This window comes from Haplochromis burtoni, unplaced genomic scaffold (genome assembly GCF_018398535.1).
Source record: "Haplochromis burtoni strain Fernald_Lab_line unplaced genomic scaffold, NCSU_Asbu1 Contig_301, whole genome shotgun sequence".
NCBI classification, from domain to species: domain Eukaryota; kingdom Metazoa; phylum Chordata; class Actinopteri; order Cichliformes; family Cichlidae; genus Haplochromis; species Haplochromis burtoni.
In genome coordinates this window covers 94,174-112,131 of record NW_024582662.1, presented here as the reverse complement: position 1 = coordinate 112,131, position 17,958 = coordinate 94,174, and the positions used below count along the sequence as shown (strand labels likewise).

Below are 17,958 nucleotides of genomic sequence, written 5' to 3'. Positions count from 1 at the left end.
CTCTGACCTTCTTAAGCTCTGTGAGGAAGTAGTCGGTCATATGCTTGACGTGCGGGGCTTTGGCGGAGAACAAGATCAGCTTCTCATTAGTCAGGTTGAACTCAAGCATGTTCTTAGATGGAATAGACACAAACAGGATGTCTGAATAGCTGCAAAGGAAGTGATATGCCAAACCAGGAAGTCAACTTAAAGTCATAGTTCAAAGCAATCAGGCATTTGACATGTATACACAGAAAGTTAAATAAGATCTATGGCCAGATCTTCTTTTTAGCATCTGATTTGTGTTTTTAAAACAAGAAAATGCATTTAAAACAATCTAACTTACAGGGTTTTTTAACAGGAATATGTTGCATGAGACTCACCTGTAAGGCCTCAGCACTCTGAAGTAGTCTGAAGCAGAAGAGCTGCTCTTCACCATCTTCAGCAGCTTGATACCTTTATGAGACACGGACAACACCTGCACACCTGTCCCGACACTGCCCTGGAAAACACACACAACCATATACACACACCACAATATAAACACATGAAACTATTTATTAATTCAGTTTATCTATGCCAAGCAAAACAACAGCTCACAGAGGCTGGAAAGAGGCGAGAGAAGTAGATCTCCCATTCGTCTCTAGCCACGGTGACCACCTTCTTCTTCACGTTCTCATTGTATGTTCCTGAAACCTGATCCACCTTGTTCCCCGCTGTCACAGAAACAGAGGATCAGTAAAGGTTTGAACTCCTGAGAACCAACAGAGAGCATCACATAGATGCAAGTAAGTCATAAACCTTAAAGCATGCATGCTAGTTTCATCATACCCAACAGGTCTTTCATCTTCTGTCTCTCCTCCTGCGTGATACGTATGCAAGCCTCAGAAAAGGTGTCATGTACAATCTGGGAAGACACAGCCAGGAATAGCAATGTGCTAATGGGAAACACTTGGAGTGAAAAATAACTACATCACAGACACTATTTTAGCATTTTAATATTAATGAATCATGACCATCTGAACTACTGCCATAATTACTGTTAACTAGACCAGCTGGAAGACACCCTGAGGTCTCTATGATAATTTACACAAGTTTACACAAAGAATTGCATAAAAGCAAAATAAATAAAGATGATGAATATTGACAGTTATTGGATTTATAAACCAACCTGTCTGAAGATCAGATCCAGGATCAGTGGATTGTTCAAGTTCTCTTTAGGATAAAAAACCTGTAAATGGAGGACAGACATAAATAAACTGTATTTTTATGTAAATGATTATATTGACGTTGGGGTTTACAGCTCCATTTTTTGTACTTAGCTAAAAAAAAAACTGAGGTAAAAACAAACCTCTTTCCTCATGTAGAGTTTCCACGGGACGTTGGAATAAGTGTAATATTCATCACTGGTTCTGCTGTGGAGCTGAGTCTGAATGATCTCCTCCTCAACTGGCAACTCTCTGGAGACTGGAAGCAAGAACATTCATTTATTTATTTATATCATGAACAATACACACCTGTATCAGTCTAATCTGGAGCTTATTCACAGGTATTTCTACAGTGTAAATTTACCTGGAGGAGGGGCGGGGCTTATGTTGGAGCTAGATGGCCCTTGGGGGCGAGGCTTGGCTTTCTGGCTAGTCTTGTGTCCCCTGTCTTCTTTAGATTGGGCGGACGAAGTCTTTCTGTGAGTCTGAGATATGGAAAATGGTTAGATATTGTTTTGCCGTGTGTGTGTGTGTGTGTGTGTGTGTGTGTGCATGTGTGTGTGTGGTAGGTGTGGAGTTAGGATACCGGTTGTGGTGGGTTTGCCATTTGATCTTTAAGGATCTCCATCGCTTCATCATGAGGGTCTGGCTTCTTTCCAAACAACTTTCCATCACTTCTCCTACACACACCACAGTAGTCAGATTAAATACCACAGAGTATGACAATCGTCAATATCTCACATCATCGTGTGTGTGTGTGTGTGTGTGTGTGTGTGTTAACCTTTGCGTGGGAGATCCAGAGGAAGATGTTGTGCCTTCAGGCTGGTGCTGTTTGATAATGTCTTTGATATCATGGCTGGGGTCCAAGTGCTCAGTGTTACTCACAGTGGAGCGGACCACATCCTCGGGAGGGGGGCCACGTGATGGACCTTGAATAAAAAGTTTGATTACACACGAACCCGGTTTGTTCAGGGTTCATCCCTTACCCCTGTAGCCACAGTGTTAGGATGCCTGGGTCGTTGAACCAGGGTTTTGAGTTTATATATTATTTATCATTTCTAGTCTTTGGTTTCTTTGTTAGAGTTATGTCTTATGGTTTGACTCTGTGTAATCCTTAGTTGCTGTCTCCCCTGTCCGCTATATCCCCGTGTCCAGTCAGTGTCTGTGTCTGCCCTGGTCCCACGTCTCTGTTCCCTCTGTTGTAGTGCCTGCATGTGAGTCTGTGTCTTTTGTTCAGTCTGTGTTATGTGTTTCCTGTTTTATTTTGAAGGTCTCTGTCTTATCTCAGTGTGTTCAGATTACGCTTCCTTGTCTCGTCAGTTCTGATTTCCCCCAGCTGTGCTCTCCTTCTGTGTCTCATTCCCCTCGTTACTTCCCAGTGTATTTAAACCCTGTGTTTCTCTGAGTCAGTGTTGTGTTGTCCCTCATGCTGTGTGGATCTCCCTGTGTCTCACTGTGAGGTTTGTTTATGAGTTTCCAGTTTAGTTTAGGTTGCTTTTTTATGACTTTCCCCTGCCAGCAAATAAAGCTGAGTTTCTTTGTGTTTAAACCTCATGCCTGAGTGCCTGCATTTTGGGTCCAACTCCTGCCTGCCACACAGCGACTCATGACACACAGGGGGAAATCCTTAAAGTGATAATCATATACTTATTTAAGGGCAGTTACTCAATTCTGCATTTTCAATTATTGCAGTGGGCTTTCCAAACACAAATCACTATGCTGCAATGCACCAATATTTTTATTTCCACTCCTTTTTGATTCAGAAACCGCACAGCAAGTGTACCACATACTCGTTTTCCGTTGAACAGCGGCAGCGCTCGGCTTGTGCGGAGATGCCTCACTCTCTTTGGTCTGCAGGAAAGACAACAATAAGTGATACGGCTTCAAGATTATATTTCAGATTTGCATGCATAAAGTGTATTGAACGTTACATCAACACAGCAGCGTGTGTGCTTACTCACAGGACTGGCTGTGCGTGAGCGCTGTTGTGAGTGCGCGTGATAGTATGAGGGTGGTGACTGTGGGGCTGGAGCAGCTGGGGGGAAAGAAGACAACATTTGCTGCTGGATTGCTATGGCCTGCATCGTCATCTGCTGGGCCTGCAACACAAACAATCCAACATATATTCAATATTTAGTAAACAACAGTTTATACCTATGTTTAAAACATATTCATCTTTTATGGCTTAACTTAATGTTTAGGTTAACTGTGTCAATTTGTAACTTGATATCATTTGTTTAGGCAAGACATTTGATGTCAGGAGTCAGTAAAGTAATGTGGTACATTTGTAAAGTTGTCAATTTTCACTCAATAAATGAATTAACTGCTTAGATTATCCAAGTATTTTGGTAGTACAGCCTTTAGCGTCATGTGTACTGTGACATACAAATGTGAAAGTGGTACTGATTATGGTATCTTTCACTTAAACATTAGTTTAAGGGCTCAGAGTGCAGCATTATCTTTTTAGCATTTGACTGCATAAAGACAGTTTTATCATACTTCATTTGCTCGTACAGCCATGTGAAAAAGACTCTGTGCAGTCTAATGTTTCCATAGAAATTGAGAGGGTAAGTAGCAGCAAATCAAATGTAATGGATTAGCTGATCATCAGCAAGTGTGAGCACATCTATAAAATCAGATGTTTTGGCGCTTTGCTGCTCTGGTGCATTCACGAGTTAAGGTCAGACAAACACCCATGAGCTACATGTAAGCCTCTGCAGCCATCAGTTAGCATGTTAAATATGAATATTAGGTAAGTTGGAAAGTTGGAAATATACTGAACAAGTCTAAAAAACCAACAAACAAAAAACTAGATTGTTGTGTCATATTTTTGGTGCAGAAAAAAAATACAATGTGATGTCTGTCTACATGAGGCAGCTAAAACTTGGCCTAAACCGGGTCATTCAACAGGACATTGATCCCCAGCATAGCAGCACATCTACAACAGAATAGCTGAAAAAGAAAAGAATCAATGTGTTGCAATGGTCCAGTGAAACCTGACTGAAAAGCTGTGATGTGACCTTAAGAGAAAGCATAAACAAACCCCAGTGAACTGAAACAACGCTGTAAAGAAGAGCGGGCCAAAATTCCTCCACAACTATGTGACAAACCGGTCACACAGAAAATGATTACTTCAAGTTATTGCTGCTAGATGTGTTCCTACAAACTACTGAATCATTAGGTGTAAGTGTTGCACAGTCTCTCTTTTACACAGAACTGTATCGCCCAGTACGAACAGTGGTTTTAATATCAGAGTTGTTCAGAGAAATGATGTCAGACCAGAATGATGGCTTGTTGGTTGATGATGGCTTGTTGCTGCTGAGTCAGTACCACTTGCTCCGATCCTGGAGAAGCACAAACATATAACTGTTATGTTGTTGCTGCACTAAGAGCACAAGAAACAGAATTATCTGTTTAAAACAAACCACACGAATGAACTTTGCAACCCCACATAAAAAACAAACACAAAAAAACTTGAAACTGGCTTTAATTAAAGAAAAAAGAAATAAAGGAGTCCATCATGCCCAAACACTTCAGGCCAAACATGCTGGAAAACCTAACGCACATCCTTTTATTCTACCTGGCACACCTGTCATCACAGGCAAGCCTGGAACCACAGGCGTGGCTGGGAGTGAGGGCGCCGCAGGCAGACCCGGGACAACAGACACATTGGAAGCGACATCGGTATCAACAGCAGGGGCAGCAGCGGGGGTGCGAGTGGGTGATTGCGTGGGTGCTACACGACTAGAAGGAGTGGTGGCAGAAAACGATTGCTGACGGTGGTAGGGGTGTTGGGGTCGGTTATATTGGTGGTATTGTTGTTGTTGCTGCTGTTGTTGATGTTGCTCGTGATGATGGTGGTGGGAGGGGATTGGCATAGCAGGGATTGGGGGCATCATTCCTCCTGCTACTGGAAGCACTGGCACAGCTTGAGGAGTAGCAGGCAGGGAAAAGGAAGATAGACAGGTCTTAAGTGGCAGTCAGTCCACACATTGTTAGTGACTGGGAAATATTTCACATTTTACGACAAACAAGGTACGATCAAGTTCAGATTCAGAAATAAAATATGTCAGAGTGGTCGTTATTAGCCACACTGATGCCGTGGTTCATAGAACATCAATATTAATGTGTTTATTACTCCCCAACTTTGACCCAGACAAATCCTGCTGAGTGTGTAATGGAAAACCTGTTTCAGCTTTTCTAATCTCTGTGGTCTGCTGGTATGTGACTGTAACATCTTGTACAAAGAGTACAAAGTGTGTGCGTGTGTGAAGATGGGAAGCAACAGGTTCAAATCTAACTGTAAACTCTGTTCAAGGCCATGAGGCACTTTCCGTGTCTTTGTTATCAGGCAGGTGCTGACACGACTACGACAAGAAAAGTCCTTAAAGCTGAGCAAACAACGTCTGTATTCATACAATTTGTATGAAGAAGCTGTTATGTTTTTCTGCTCTGTATCAGTGCTGGTGTGAAGATGTTTGTGCTGTATTTATCGCTTTGAAAAACAGTGTTAATTATGTTGAAAAATAATTTTAATCATAGTTTTCATCAACAACCTTGTTTTTTCGAATGAGAACAATAACTTAATAAAAACTTATGCAGGATGACAAAAGTTATGATAAAATGTATTGATGCATTCAACAAATAAAAAACAAGATGAAAACATTCTGGAGAGACGAGATCCAATCAGAACTAATTAAGTTGTACAGAAAAGCGAGTTTGGAAGTGATCCAAGCAGAACTAATCTTGTGCTGTGAGGTTGGACACGCACGTCTGAGCCGCCCCAGGGAAACTACAACCAGCTCCCATGCTCCCTGATTCTCATGAAAACACGACAAAATGTCAACGCTTGGGAGGAAGAGAAGAGTAGACACATGTACACATTTTACATTTGATGGCAAGGAAAATAAGACACTTTGTAAATCGTGTTGAGCAAATCTCATCAGTGAAAACACAACCAACTTCCCCAATTTGCTGGGCAGCTTTTGACTTCATCATGAGCTATTTAGTCGACTAAAACTAAATGACATCATAGTCAAGTCTGTGACTACAACTAAATCAAAATTTGCTGTCAAAATTAACACTGTTGCAAAGGGTCTTTCTACAAATCTCAGAAATTAGTTTCATGCCAATGCTCGGTTTATTTTTCAGCTTTACGCTGGAGCCATTGTAAAATTAACATTTTTACTATTGAGTAAAGTAGTAGTAACTGTTAGAGCACATCAGTGGAATGATATTACTGGCCAATATCAGCTATTTGTCACACTTATAACATAACGGCTGACAAATGAGAATGTAACAAAAAAGTAAAGACAGGTGAAACATGCTTCAATCGTGTCCTGGGAGTTGACGTTGTTTAGGTCGTCCAGCAGAGGGCAACACACATGTTTGAAACACCATAAGCATAACAACCAGTTTATCCAATCAGACTCAGGAAATATGCAAGCAAGTAAATAAGCAAGCGCTAGGGAAATCTGTTTGTTCATGTGTCTGAAAGGGGAAAAAAAGCATTGGTGATATATCAGGATATCAGATTTTTAAATCACCAAATATTGTTATCAGTGTTGGTCTTAAACGTCCAATATTTCTCTACAGTATGTGCTGTTTGATACTGTATGGTTTCCTCTTTTTAGATTTGCGTTTTGAACACATGTCAGGTCAAAATCTCAATTTGTCCAATACCCTGCTTTAGAAGTAAAGCAAACATGTTTGCTGATGATAAACATCAAACCAGTATAACATCAGCATTGTCACTATGTGACTTTTGCTCAGTGCCGTAAGCCTGGCATCAGTACATTAGAGGGGAAAAAAGAGGAAACTGTGAAGGTAAAATAATAAATAAAAAGTCTGGAATTTTACAGTCAAGCACACAAGAGCCAGTAAAAATGGTACGTAACATTACTAGATGTGTGGAAAGTGATCAATTTGTAATGACTGGTGTTTAAGAGAAATAACAGTCACCTGTTATAGTGAATGGCTTTTAATGTATTATCTATGAGGACAGTCAATACAGCCAACAGCTCAAAGTTAAACTTTTAAAGTTCAGGTCTGTTCATTGCCTTTAAGATACCAATAAAGAAATACTCTGTCTGCCTGTTACTATGGGAATGAAAGTAGGTTGATAATAAAGCATCACCAAAACATTTTAAATGCGTTATTATTAATTTATTGAGGAGGAGCTTACAAAGGAGAAACAAAGGGAAACTCTATTAGCCTGAGACAAAAGCCAATGATTTAGGAGCGCTTAGGTTAAGCTGAATTATTAATGTCAGTGCAGAGAGAGTGAGCTGTGAGGACAAAAGAAATGTCTGAAAATGAAAAGTCCAGCAAAATATTCACAGACAAAAAGGGAGAAAGGTGCCACTAATTCTGGAAACAGCAATATCCGCTTAGACACAAAATATAGGCAGCAAAAAAAATAGAAGTCCAGAGACAAACATATGGCCAATCAGCACTGACACACATAACAACAAACACACACAGCACTCAGTGTTTACCTCCAGGATGTATTCCTGGTGGATAAGGCCGGCTGGAAGCTGGGCGACTCTCTCCCTCTTCCCTTCCTTCTCCTGTGATGCCTATACCTCCTCCTCCCTTCATCCTTTCTGACAAACTTCCACTCTTCTCCATGTCCTGGTGAGCAAAGAGCAGCAGGAGACTCAGCAGAAGGAAAGGGATGCTTATAGTTGAGAAACTGGAGTTTAAGGGGCATGAAGTGGAAAAAGAAAAGGTGTCAGAAGCAGGGAGGGAAGGAGAGGGACTAAGACAACAAGCAAGAGGGAGTGAACTGGATTGGTTGATTTAGACCCTCTCTGAGCTGCAGGAACAGTATACTCTCCAGGAAGTACCGTACACGCAGGAGGAGAGGCTCCAGCATAAAGACACTAAATGGACTACAACAAAATTCACCACTGCATGACAGACCTCATTCTCCTGAGCTGACTGAAATTCTCAGCTACTTTGTTTCCAGTGTCAGATGATTTTAAAGCCAAAACCGCTCAAGAAAATCTAAACAGGTCTATCAAGACTTCTGCCAAACACAGATATTATGTTTTTATTTTAACTATTGCCATTGATATATACTACTCAAAGCCCGAAAACATTCCTGATGCAACCTTTCCTGTGCAACCCGAGTGATGAGGACGCTGAACTCGTTTTGTTTCCACTAATAAACAAAAGATGAAGCTATGAGCGGAATCTTTTCCCCACACGGTGACTCGTTTATGCTGACTGCTGCTGCGGTCATATACGGTAGGTCACGCGGTAACCTAATCAGCCGTCCCGTGTGCTCCATTCATACCCAAACACAAGCCGAGGATCACATGCTCAATTCCTCCATCAGCACTCTTCTGTTCACACTCAGAGGACAGATCAATGACACAGAGCTACAACTATCCACCTGTATTATTACTTTTCTTTTAGGTCGGCAATTAACTGATTGGTCTTATAATATAATTAATATAACTGAACAAAGAAGTAATAAGCTTTGAGTTGCAGTGGCAGGAAAGCACTTGCAGCTCTACATAGACACATTTATAGTGAAAAGTCTTTGTCAAAATGAAAGCAGTGGCAATGCAGTAATATGGTCATCTGTCGAGTATTTCACCTGGTAGATGACTTAAAAGATTATACCAAGCAATCATTTATTACTATTTTGCGTGTTAGTTTCATAGCACTACAGCAATTTTAAAAACACAGAGGAAATAGTTGGTTGACATGTGTAGTTTATGAGAAATCAGGACGAGCACTCACCGTGCTGCTGTCCGACAGCACAGGGTCAAACAGGCTGTCCAGGTAGCGGTCCATCCCTCTCTGAGGCTGACCCTCGCTCAATGTTTCTGACTCTGAAAACAGACAAACAGCAATAATGCTTTAAACATTGTATTTTCAGTGTTTTTAGTGCACAGAAACTGTCATGTTTGATTTTTTTTTTTCTTTTAATCAAGCATGTTTTATCAGGTGATCAGGTTTACTTTAACTGTAGAGAAAAGGTTGTTAGTCACTGATCAAAATGTCTTATTCTCAAAAATGCAACCTAAGTCAGTTCATTGTTTTTTCACAGTTTTGATTGTCACATTTGTTGCAGAAACCTTGATTAACTGATCCAGCTTTTTATCTACGTCTCTCTCTCTCTTCGGACAACACACAGGAAACTGTTTCAAGATCACAAGACTTTCAAACTTTCCCAACTCTTCCATTTTTGTTGCCAAAGTGCAGCTCTGTGACAAGCAGGGCATGGACCCACACCCAGGGCTCGTGAAACAGCGTGTAAACTCAAACAGCAGCTGTAGTGCTGAATGCTTTCAAATGATACAAAGATACAAAACAAGAGCACAGCTGAAGCAAAGGGCCCAAAACTAGGAAACGTAGGGGAAACACTGAACAAAGGAAACACACAACCTGGATGATGCGACAAGGAACAGATGGAGACTCACACAATACAAACACACCAGATAATGTGGGAAACGAAGACAATAACCTAATGAAAACACAAACACAAGACACAGAAAAACAAGTGCTTGCAAAATGAACCAGGAAGTAACTAATTAGAGTTAGAAACATACAACACAGTGGTGAGGAATAGGTGAGCATACATCATAACCAAAACTCTAATAAACAAAACTACTTAAATACAGAAACTTGTACAAACAATTATTCAACTGCATTAATGTAAGAGACATTCCGGTCATGTGATTAAAATTATTGAAATTAAAGCTTTAATTAAAGCTTTAATGAGCTTCTCCAAAAAAGGTTATCATCAACAAATACATTACTTTGTTGGCCACCTTTTAACTGTTAAAATCTACAATAAGACATTCCAGTAATTTCCTAATAAGAAGCCAAACGCATCCAGCTCAGTTATGAATCCACTGCTTTCTTTAAGTCCCATCAAAGAACATCAGAGGGATTGGCTGTCATGATGGTAAAATAGTGCCTACTCTTCCTACACCACACACGTAGCCCATCCAGAGGTCAATACAGGTCCACTTTAGTCTCATCAGTCCATAAACAGACTCACAGCACCCTGCAGGCCTATCCATGTGTTTTCTTGCATATCAAAAATGCAGTGGCAAATATGCAAGGATCAAGCTTGCTTCATTAGTGTTCCTCTTATAGACTGTGTACTCAAACTAGCACAAGTTTTAAATTTGCATATAATCCTGCTAACTGTATCTCTTGGAACCCAGAGTGAGTTGGAAACCTGAAACCTCTGATTTCACGACTCAAAAAAGCTATTTTCTGAGTGCCATCCTTGGTACTCAGCTTTAAACATCTGGACAGGTGGGATTCATCTATAACACAGCTGAAGCATTTGTTAAACACAAAGAGCATAAAAGTTTTGGGTTCAGCAGTTTGGGAGTGATACACGCTAGTAAGTAGTTAAAAACAACAGCCGATGGGGGCTTCAATTCACAGAAAGATTAGTTTGTACATTTGATCAGATCATTTGAAAATCTTTAATTTGTAAGTGCTTAAAAATTCAGTTATGCAGATAAGAGTTAACTGTGTGTGTGTACCGTGGCTGTAGTAACCATCTGAATCAGGCAGGCTGTAGGCTGGTCTGCTGCTGCTGAGAGGAAGGGAGGAAGGAAGCTCCTCATCTGAGTCAAAGCCACTGCCAAACAAAGCACTGAGAGATGAGAGGAGAGAGGAGTAATGTGCCACGTGGTGTAGCTTTAGTCACGTGAGTAATGAATTGCATGTGTGCATCTTGCATACTAACAGGCTGGCATTAGCTCTGACTTTAGCTGGGTTGTCAGTGCTGATGATGAAGTAACTCTTCTGCTTTGGGAAGTCCATAGGAAGCTCCATATCTGCAATCAGGTCCATGACATAGTCATGACCAGCTAACTCCACCCACTGACCCTGCTCCTTCATCAGAATTGAACTCCCCCTCCACCAGTCAGACACTCCCCTGCAAGATGCATGATTCAGATGTTCACAATATCTATACACACGTGTTAAAACTACTCTCTAAACATTATCATGGCATGTTCAGATGTTTACATTAAATGTTATGGAGCTAAAAATACAAAACCAAACCTGTGACGCAGAATGTTTCCTGCTAAATCCTCTCCATTGGTCCAGGAATGGACAGGACACAGGAAGGACCCTCCTGCAGGGAGAGATAAATGAATAAAAATGCAACAAATAGTTCCTTTGCTGCTTTAAATTACACTCATTAACTAACAAACTGTGTTAATTGTGCAATACAAAGCACATGAGCCCCACAGTCACATCACCTGATCCTGAATGACAATGAATAATCAATGATCTGGGGATGTAATTGATCCTACACAATAAAAGCAATGCCAGGTCGTCCCTCTTTCTTTTCTCTGAGGTGTGTGCCAGTTTAGACCCCGGGTGTGAAAGACTTCCTAAATATTTGAACAGCTCCTGGTTTTTTTCTGTGCACCTCAAAACTAGATACTGATTGTAAAGGAAAATGTTGTGAATTTTTTATTTACTTTGCTTGAATCGTTTGGAGTTCTTGGAAAAGAGCAAAGAAGCAGACCGATGAAAAGTTGAACATTGCAACATTAAGCAGGTGAGATATTACCATCAAGACAGTGCACGTGCAACACCATGTTAGCCTTCTTCCTATTGGCGGTCCACTCAAGCAGCGACAGCGGATACGTCCGCGCAGTCTCGGGGGCGGAGCCTGATCCCAGCTGCATCTTCTGATTCGCTTGGATGAGTCTGTGCTGCAGCAGCACCTGCCAGCCAGCAGGAGCGTGGTCCGACACGAACCTGGAGCAGAGGTGAAATGAGGTTCAACAGTGGAGTAGAAGTCTCTTACTTACAGCATATAGCTTCTTAACATGTGTTTTTTTTTTTTTACCTCTCAAACTATTTGCTAAATAATTAGTTGTGAGGTCATTTTATGATTTCTCACTTGAGCAGATATTTGTCCATCTTGGCTGATGGGGCGAAGCAGCAGACACATGCCAGCAGCAGCAGCCAGCCTCTCTCTGCATTCTCAGAGTTTATGTTCCTCCACACCTGGTTGACAACCTGAGCCAGGATCTCATCTCGTAACCCTGGCGAAGACAAGCCTCTCTGGACGATGTAATTCCCAAACATGTTTTCCTGCGCCCCATTCAGATGAGGGTCCCCCATAAACCGTAATACCTGAAGAAAACAGAATCCAGGTGAAAGCTGTAACAACTAACTCTGTTGGTTTTACAGATTTATGGCAGTCTGGTGACGTATTTGTGTGTGTTTTTGTAGGTTTGTCCTAAAAACACGAGAAAATAGAAGAGACTTTTTTATTCTGCTGTTAAATCTTTTACAATGTAAAAAACATGTTCCAAATTTCTTATTTGCTTCCCAGTTAGTAGCAGAACCTCATAATTAGAGGATGGTTTGCTTCTGTGTAACGAGAGTAGCATAATGACATGATGCAAGTGTGTCTCTGTGGAACTGTTATCATTTTAACAGTGCTCAAGAATATTCAGGGTAAATGGGCAACTTAAACTGATGTTTAAGTAATAGGAAGGTTTTTACTGATTTTCACATTTGACCTTGACCTTGGGGCGATTTCCACCCAACTGAAATCAGCTCGAGTTCTTCGATGTTTCGAAACTGTGCACGACGGACAGACAAACAACCAAAAAGAACAGTTTACATAGTCTCTCCCTTTTAAGGGGAGAACAAAGATCACTCTACCATGTTGAAAAGCTCCAGAGCCTCCCCTCTCAGGTCGTCCTCCACACGGGTCAGAGATGACTCCAGAGGAGCCATCAACATCCCAAACTTTGGCTCCTACAGCAACAAAAGATTTGCTGTGTTTAATAAACAGCTTTTCAAACAAATCTACCTAAAACCTTTCAAAATGATGCTATAACTGATAAATCTAAACACAAATTTCAACAGCTGTCCTCAAATCTGAGTATCCACGCACATACACAGTATGTTACACAGCATATGACGACATGCTGATGCACGTGCATCTCACCCTGAAGTAAATCTGAACATAGCGGAAGAAAGGGTAGTTGTTGATGTCCAGAGGCAACGTGAGTTCAGCATCATCCTGGATATGAGGAGCCTGAAGCAGAGCCAGGCAGTCTGAGTGCAACTCCCTCCGGACTGAAGGGAGTAACAGACAAGGTTAAACGAGGAGTCAGCCAGGAGTAATGCAAGAGCACCAAAAACGTACATGTACAAAATCCTAAAACTTTTTTACATTCCTTGACAATTTTTCAGTGTCTGGTTTATTTATTAGATGATGGGCCTCCTGCTCCACCCTGTCAGAACTGTTCGTATCATTTCTTAATTTGATACTGTCAGTGCTGATGAGATAAGACACATTCAAACAGCTGGCTGGAGCACTCACACACACATGAATAATCTATGTGCATGTGATGCACACTGACGGGAAAGACGGACAGACGTCTACACACCTCCTGCTGTCTGCAGCAAAGCGCCTAGCTCTGCAGGGATCACCAAGTGAGTCACATTAACCACCTCCCTTTTGGTCAGCTCCTGAAAGAAACACCACTTTTAATCTATCTGCAAACTAACAATGAGGTTAGAAGAGCTCTAACATAGGCTGCTGGTTTGAACTCATGCCAGTGTGCAAAAACAAAAACACGGATGCTTTTCTCATTGAAGTCTTGTCTTAGCTAGTCCTTCATCTTACCATCTCTCTCCTCCTCCTCTCCTCTTCTGCTTTCCTCCTGGCTTCAAACTTCATCTTCAATGAGATCCCAAAAACACACGGTCAGTGTTTTAATGTAAATCCAGAGCAGAAAGACTCAAAAGCACAAAGCAGGCTTAAGGGTGGGTCATATTTGAAATTATTTTCTTAGAAATGAAGAAAATATGAAGATGTTTGAAAGGACACTGCATCAAATGCACGTGTTACTTAAAAAAAAATCACATGCAGAAGGTATAAACATCAGTCCTACAAACCACAGTATCTCAGTGTACCTTAATGTACTGCTTCCGGTTGACATACATGTGGACCAGAGAGCGGAAACGGACCAGACTCTCCCTCATTTTCACATAGCGTTTCCTAGAAGATGAAGAGAATCTCAGTACAATGAATCCTAACGCACTGACTGTTGATCTTGTTTCCTAACATTTGCCACATTCACAGAGGTAAACTTCACAAGCATGCTACAAGCTCAAGCACAACAGTTCACTGAAAGCTTTATTTCTTAATTATAGTGATTTTAATGTAAAGACACAATTTACATTTTCTTTACCTCACTGCCCTTTTAACCTAAACTATGTGGTTGAGCACATACTGGAATTCCGAATCATTACATTGAAAGAATGCAGGACTCCAATCAGAATCTGAATTTGCGTTTTGTTTTGTAATAAAATCTACTGAAAATGTAAGATCTCTGTGGGACACCTCACCTAACGAGGAAGCCTAGGCAGTGTGCCTGAAACCTGCTGATTTTGTTGCGGAATTCAACGTAGCGTTTCCTGACGAAGAACATGCGAGTGTAACGCTGCAGGGTGAGGGCGGCAAGATGACGAGAGCGCTCTCGCTTACACTCCAGCAGCTGGTAGATGTCCTCCTTTAGGAACAACTGCCATTCATACACACACATATAAGTGCAATTATTCAAACACACGTGTGAGTTCATGCAAAAAAAAAAAAAAAAAGATATAACATTGATCCAACAAACCATAGTATCTCAAATTTCAAGCTACAAAGCAGGAAAACAATCTCTACTCAGCCATTAGACAAGCAGTTGGTGCTGGGTCTGTCTTTAACTGTGAGGCTTAATGTGAACAAGCTCACCTTTGTGACTCCAACATGGTAGGCTCCTGGTCGGAGAGGACACAGTTTACCGAGCAACAACACACAGTTCTCTCCATTTGCCACAGGAAGTGTCTGTATCCCCGCCAGGGACTTGTACCTGACAGAGACACACATTCAAATTAGGGGTGCTCAGTCGATAATAGTGATTTTTAAAAAAGAAGTACTGATATAAATCGATACTGACTGTGTCGCAATTCAGACACGTAATATGGACAGAGGTATTGGGTCACGATCAGCTGTTAAACTGTTGTTTAACAGTTGCATTGTTTAGGAGCCAAAGTAGCTCAGACCATGCAAAGTTACAGAGCAGGGTCGCCAACTTACACCAAAGCTTTTGGAGTACTGGCAGCTTCACTTCATGGCTCTCCATAGCTGAAGGCCATGCTTTAAGCATTAGATCACCAGACACAATGCCAAGTGCTAGGCGGAGTAAATCATGCCACCACTGAACTCTGGAGCAGTGGAAAATTGTTCTGTGGCATAACAAATCACATTCCTCTATCAGGCAGTCTGATGGATGAGTCTGGGTTTGAACACCAAACTGCATTGTGCCAACTGTAAAATTTGGTGGAGGAAGGAAAACGCATTATGGACGCATTAACAGACACATTATGAATGGCTGTGGATTTATAATGGGATGTAATAAAGGCTCCTGTAGGTACAATGTGTACGTGTCCTTATAGTCAATGTATATTGTGTGAAATATTCTTTTTGTGTGCTTTTATGGTTGTGGTTACAGAATCTTCCATAGTTCATTTTTTTGCCAAATAAGACAACACCATAAACAAAGTTACACATGAATTCAAATTTTAAACTTTGGTGGCATGGCTTTGTACTGGGAGGGCAGCAGCAAGACCCCACCAAAGAGCAGCGCAATGACAGCAGCTATGACACTGATTAAGTCAGACAAAGCATGAGAAGAAGAAAATTAGTTAAAGTTGGGTTGCAAAGTGACTTGCAGAGGCACGTGCAACTGTGGACCAGTTGAAGTAGCTTAAATAAGGCATGACATGCGATATTTGCAAATCAGAAGAGCATCAACTATGAGTTGCCACTTCGCGGTCTGCTCAGTTATTGCTGGGATTTTCTGTTATAGAAGGTTCTCCTCTGCCTCAGCTGTGAGTTCAATTATCTTCATTTTTTTGGGAACACAAAGTCCTGAACAGCTTCACAAACTCAACAAATACGCTGAGGATCAGAGTTCATGTTACCTGAACAGGAAGACATAGAATGGCATTCTGATTGGATATCCCTCTTTGCGGATCCTAATGGTCTCCATGACACCAGAGTGCCGCAGCTGGCTGTTCACCAGCTCGTCCTCAAACACACCTGGTTGCTAAAGACAGGTGTCCAAAAGCTCAGAAACACTAATGTATGTGCAGGTAAATAACTTTAGATATATGACGCTTCAAGATATACCTTCATGTTATTTGGCTTAATGCAGCGAACGAAATAAGGATTGCACCTGAAATGGAACAACAAAAACATGATAATTTTTTTTTAATGAAAACAATAAAAACCAATTATGATCTGAGAGAGAACATGTGTACTTCACCTCTCCATCTTCTCCACCAGCTCCAGCAGGGACTGTTGAAACTTGCTGCTGACGGTGGGAGCTTGGTATTTTCTGGTGACTGTGCTGCTCTTCCTTATGTGACCTCTCTGCTGACCCGTGGCCTCTGCATGAACCAGGAAGAGGTTTGATACCATCTGGAAACACACAAATGCACAGATTAATACAGACTTTACAAAAACATTGCTTAGCGATTGTGTTGATTAGATTAAGTTTTAAGACCAAGCCGACCTTGTTCTTGCTCTGAATGAACAGGTCCAGGACATCCTGACGCACCTGATCGTAGTTCTTATCCAGGAATTTGTAAACCTGCATCAGTGACAGATGATCACTCTGTTTGTCATTACAGTTCACCACATTTTCAATACTTCAATGAATTATAATACAATGAAACTAGCCAAGAGAATCTCAGTGAGGAGCTTAGTACCTGGTAAGTGACCCGCCCGGCAAAATGCTTAATTGTGAACTCTGGGACCGGCATCTTTGGCTTCATGTACAGTGGATTACTGCCATGGTGATAGTGACACTTCTGAAGAAAAGTGTTGTCTGTTGCCTGTCAACAAATTACCACACCAAAAGTCCCAGTTTTATAATCCATATAAGGAATCTGAAAATCTGTCAGTACTTCCTCCTCATCCTCACCTGCGGGAAACCGCTCTGGTCATCCAGAATCCTCAGTATCCCATGAGGCTTAGCGGCAATGAGGTCGATGCAGGGCTGGTTGTCGTTGAATGTGATGTCCTGCCATGGGATCTGCTCCCTGCTGTACTCCTCCTGCAAGAGGATCACATAAAAGATCATAAAATATTAGTTGCATTATTACCTAAGCCAGATGTTGGCAACCTGCAGCTCATGAGGGACAGGTTAGGGTTACCTATTAATACATATACTATATGCAATACATTCATTTATCCTCCCCCAGTTACATCTGTCATCCACCCGTCTATCCCTCATCCCCCAAGTGCTGCTCTTTTACTCCTGCTGTTTGGTAGGAGGAGGTAAAATGGCTGTTTTGATGTTGAAAGTTGCCAATGCCTGAATTAAGCAAAGGATTCACATGTTTATATGCCACTAATCTACACTTAATGAAAACCATTTGCGTGCATATGATGCCTCAAATATGTGCATTTTTTGTCCTCAATAGTTATAGGACAAGTGCGTGAGTGTGTGCTTTTCATCGGGAAGTGTGACGTGGACTCACCTGTTCCTCTCTGAATACGATCCTGTTAAAGAAGAATTGCAGGTACTCGTTTGCATAATTAATGCAAAGCTGCTCGAAGCTGTTGAGGACCAGATCCTGTTGTCCCACACACACACACACACACACACACACACACACACACACACACACACACACACACACACACACACACACATATACACTAATTCTTATGGTAATTCTGTCTCATCATCATGCC

General features: G+C 41.4%; 1 protein-coding gene across 1 annotated transcript in view; it reads right to left on the bottom strand.

Moving 5' to 3' along the window:
* myo15aa (myosin XVAa) overlaps positions 1-17,958 on the bottom strand; it is a 48,254-nt gene that overhangs the window by 9,843 nt on the left and 20,453 nt on the right. Inside the window, exons 14-46 of the mRNA XM_042228079.1 lie at positions 17,742-17,837; positions 17,183-17,314; positions 16,968-17,093; positions 16,772-16,849; positions 16,523-16,677; positions 16,387-16,432; positions 16,179-16,303; positions 14,947-15,064; positions 14,556-14,731; positions 14,121-14,205; positions 13,831-13,884; positions 13,592-13,673; positions 13,147-13,277; positions 12,858-12,953; positions 12,085-12,320; positions 11,749-11,939; positions 11,232-11,304; positions 10,912-11,103; positions 10,706-10,818; positions 8,940-9,031; positions 7,685-7,820; positions 4,467-4,531; positions 3,149-3,286; positions 2,978-3,038; positions 1,969-2,116; positions 1,774-1,867; positions 1,552-1,672; positions 1,331-1,446; positions 1,151-1,210; positions 811-886; positions 580-695; positions 363-481; positions 8-149 (exon numbers count right to left, since the gene is read on the bottom strand). Of these exons, the coding sequence (XP_042084013.1) occupies positions 8-149; positions 363-481; positions 580-695; positions 811-886; positions 1,151-1,210; positions 1,331-1,446; positions 1,552-1,672; positions 1,774-1,867; positions 1,969-2,116; positions 2,978-3,038; positions 3,149-3,286; positions 4,467-4,531; positions 7,685-7,820; positions 8,940-9,031; positions 10,706-10,818; positions 10,912-11,103; positions 11,232-11,304; positions 11,749-11,939; positions 12,085-12,320; positions 12,858-12,953; positions 13,147-13,277; positions 13,592-13,673; positions 13,831-13,884; positions 14,121-14,205; positions 14,556-14,731; positions 14,947-15,064; positions 16,179-16,303; positions 16,387-16,432; positions 16,523-16,677; positions 16,772-16,849; positions 16,968-17,093; positions 17,183-17,314; positions 17,742-17,837 (3,789 nt within the window). The remainder of the gene's footprint in view (positions 1-7; positions 150-362; positions 482-579; positions 696-810; positions 887-1,150; positions 1,211-1,330; positions 1,447-1,551; positions 1,673-1,773; positions 1,868-1,968; positions 2,117-2,977; positions 3,039-3,148; positions 3,287-4,466; positions 4,532-7,684; positions 7,821-8,939; positions 9,032-10,705; positions 10,819-10,911; positions 11,104-11,231; positions 11,305-11,748; positions 11,940-12,084; positions 12,321-12,857; positions 12,954-13,146; positions 13,278-13,591; positions 13,674-13,830; positions 13,885-14,120; positions 14,206-14,555; positions 14,732-14,946; positions 15,065-16,178; positions 16,304-16,386; positions 16,433-16,522; positions 16,678-16,771; positions 16,850-16,967; positions 17,094-17,182; positions 17,315-17,741; positions 17,838-17,958) is intronic.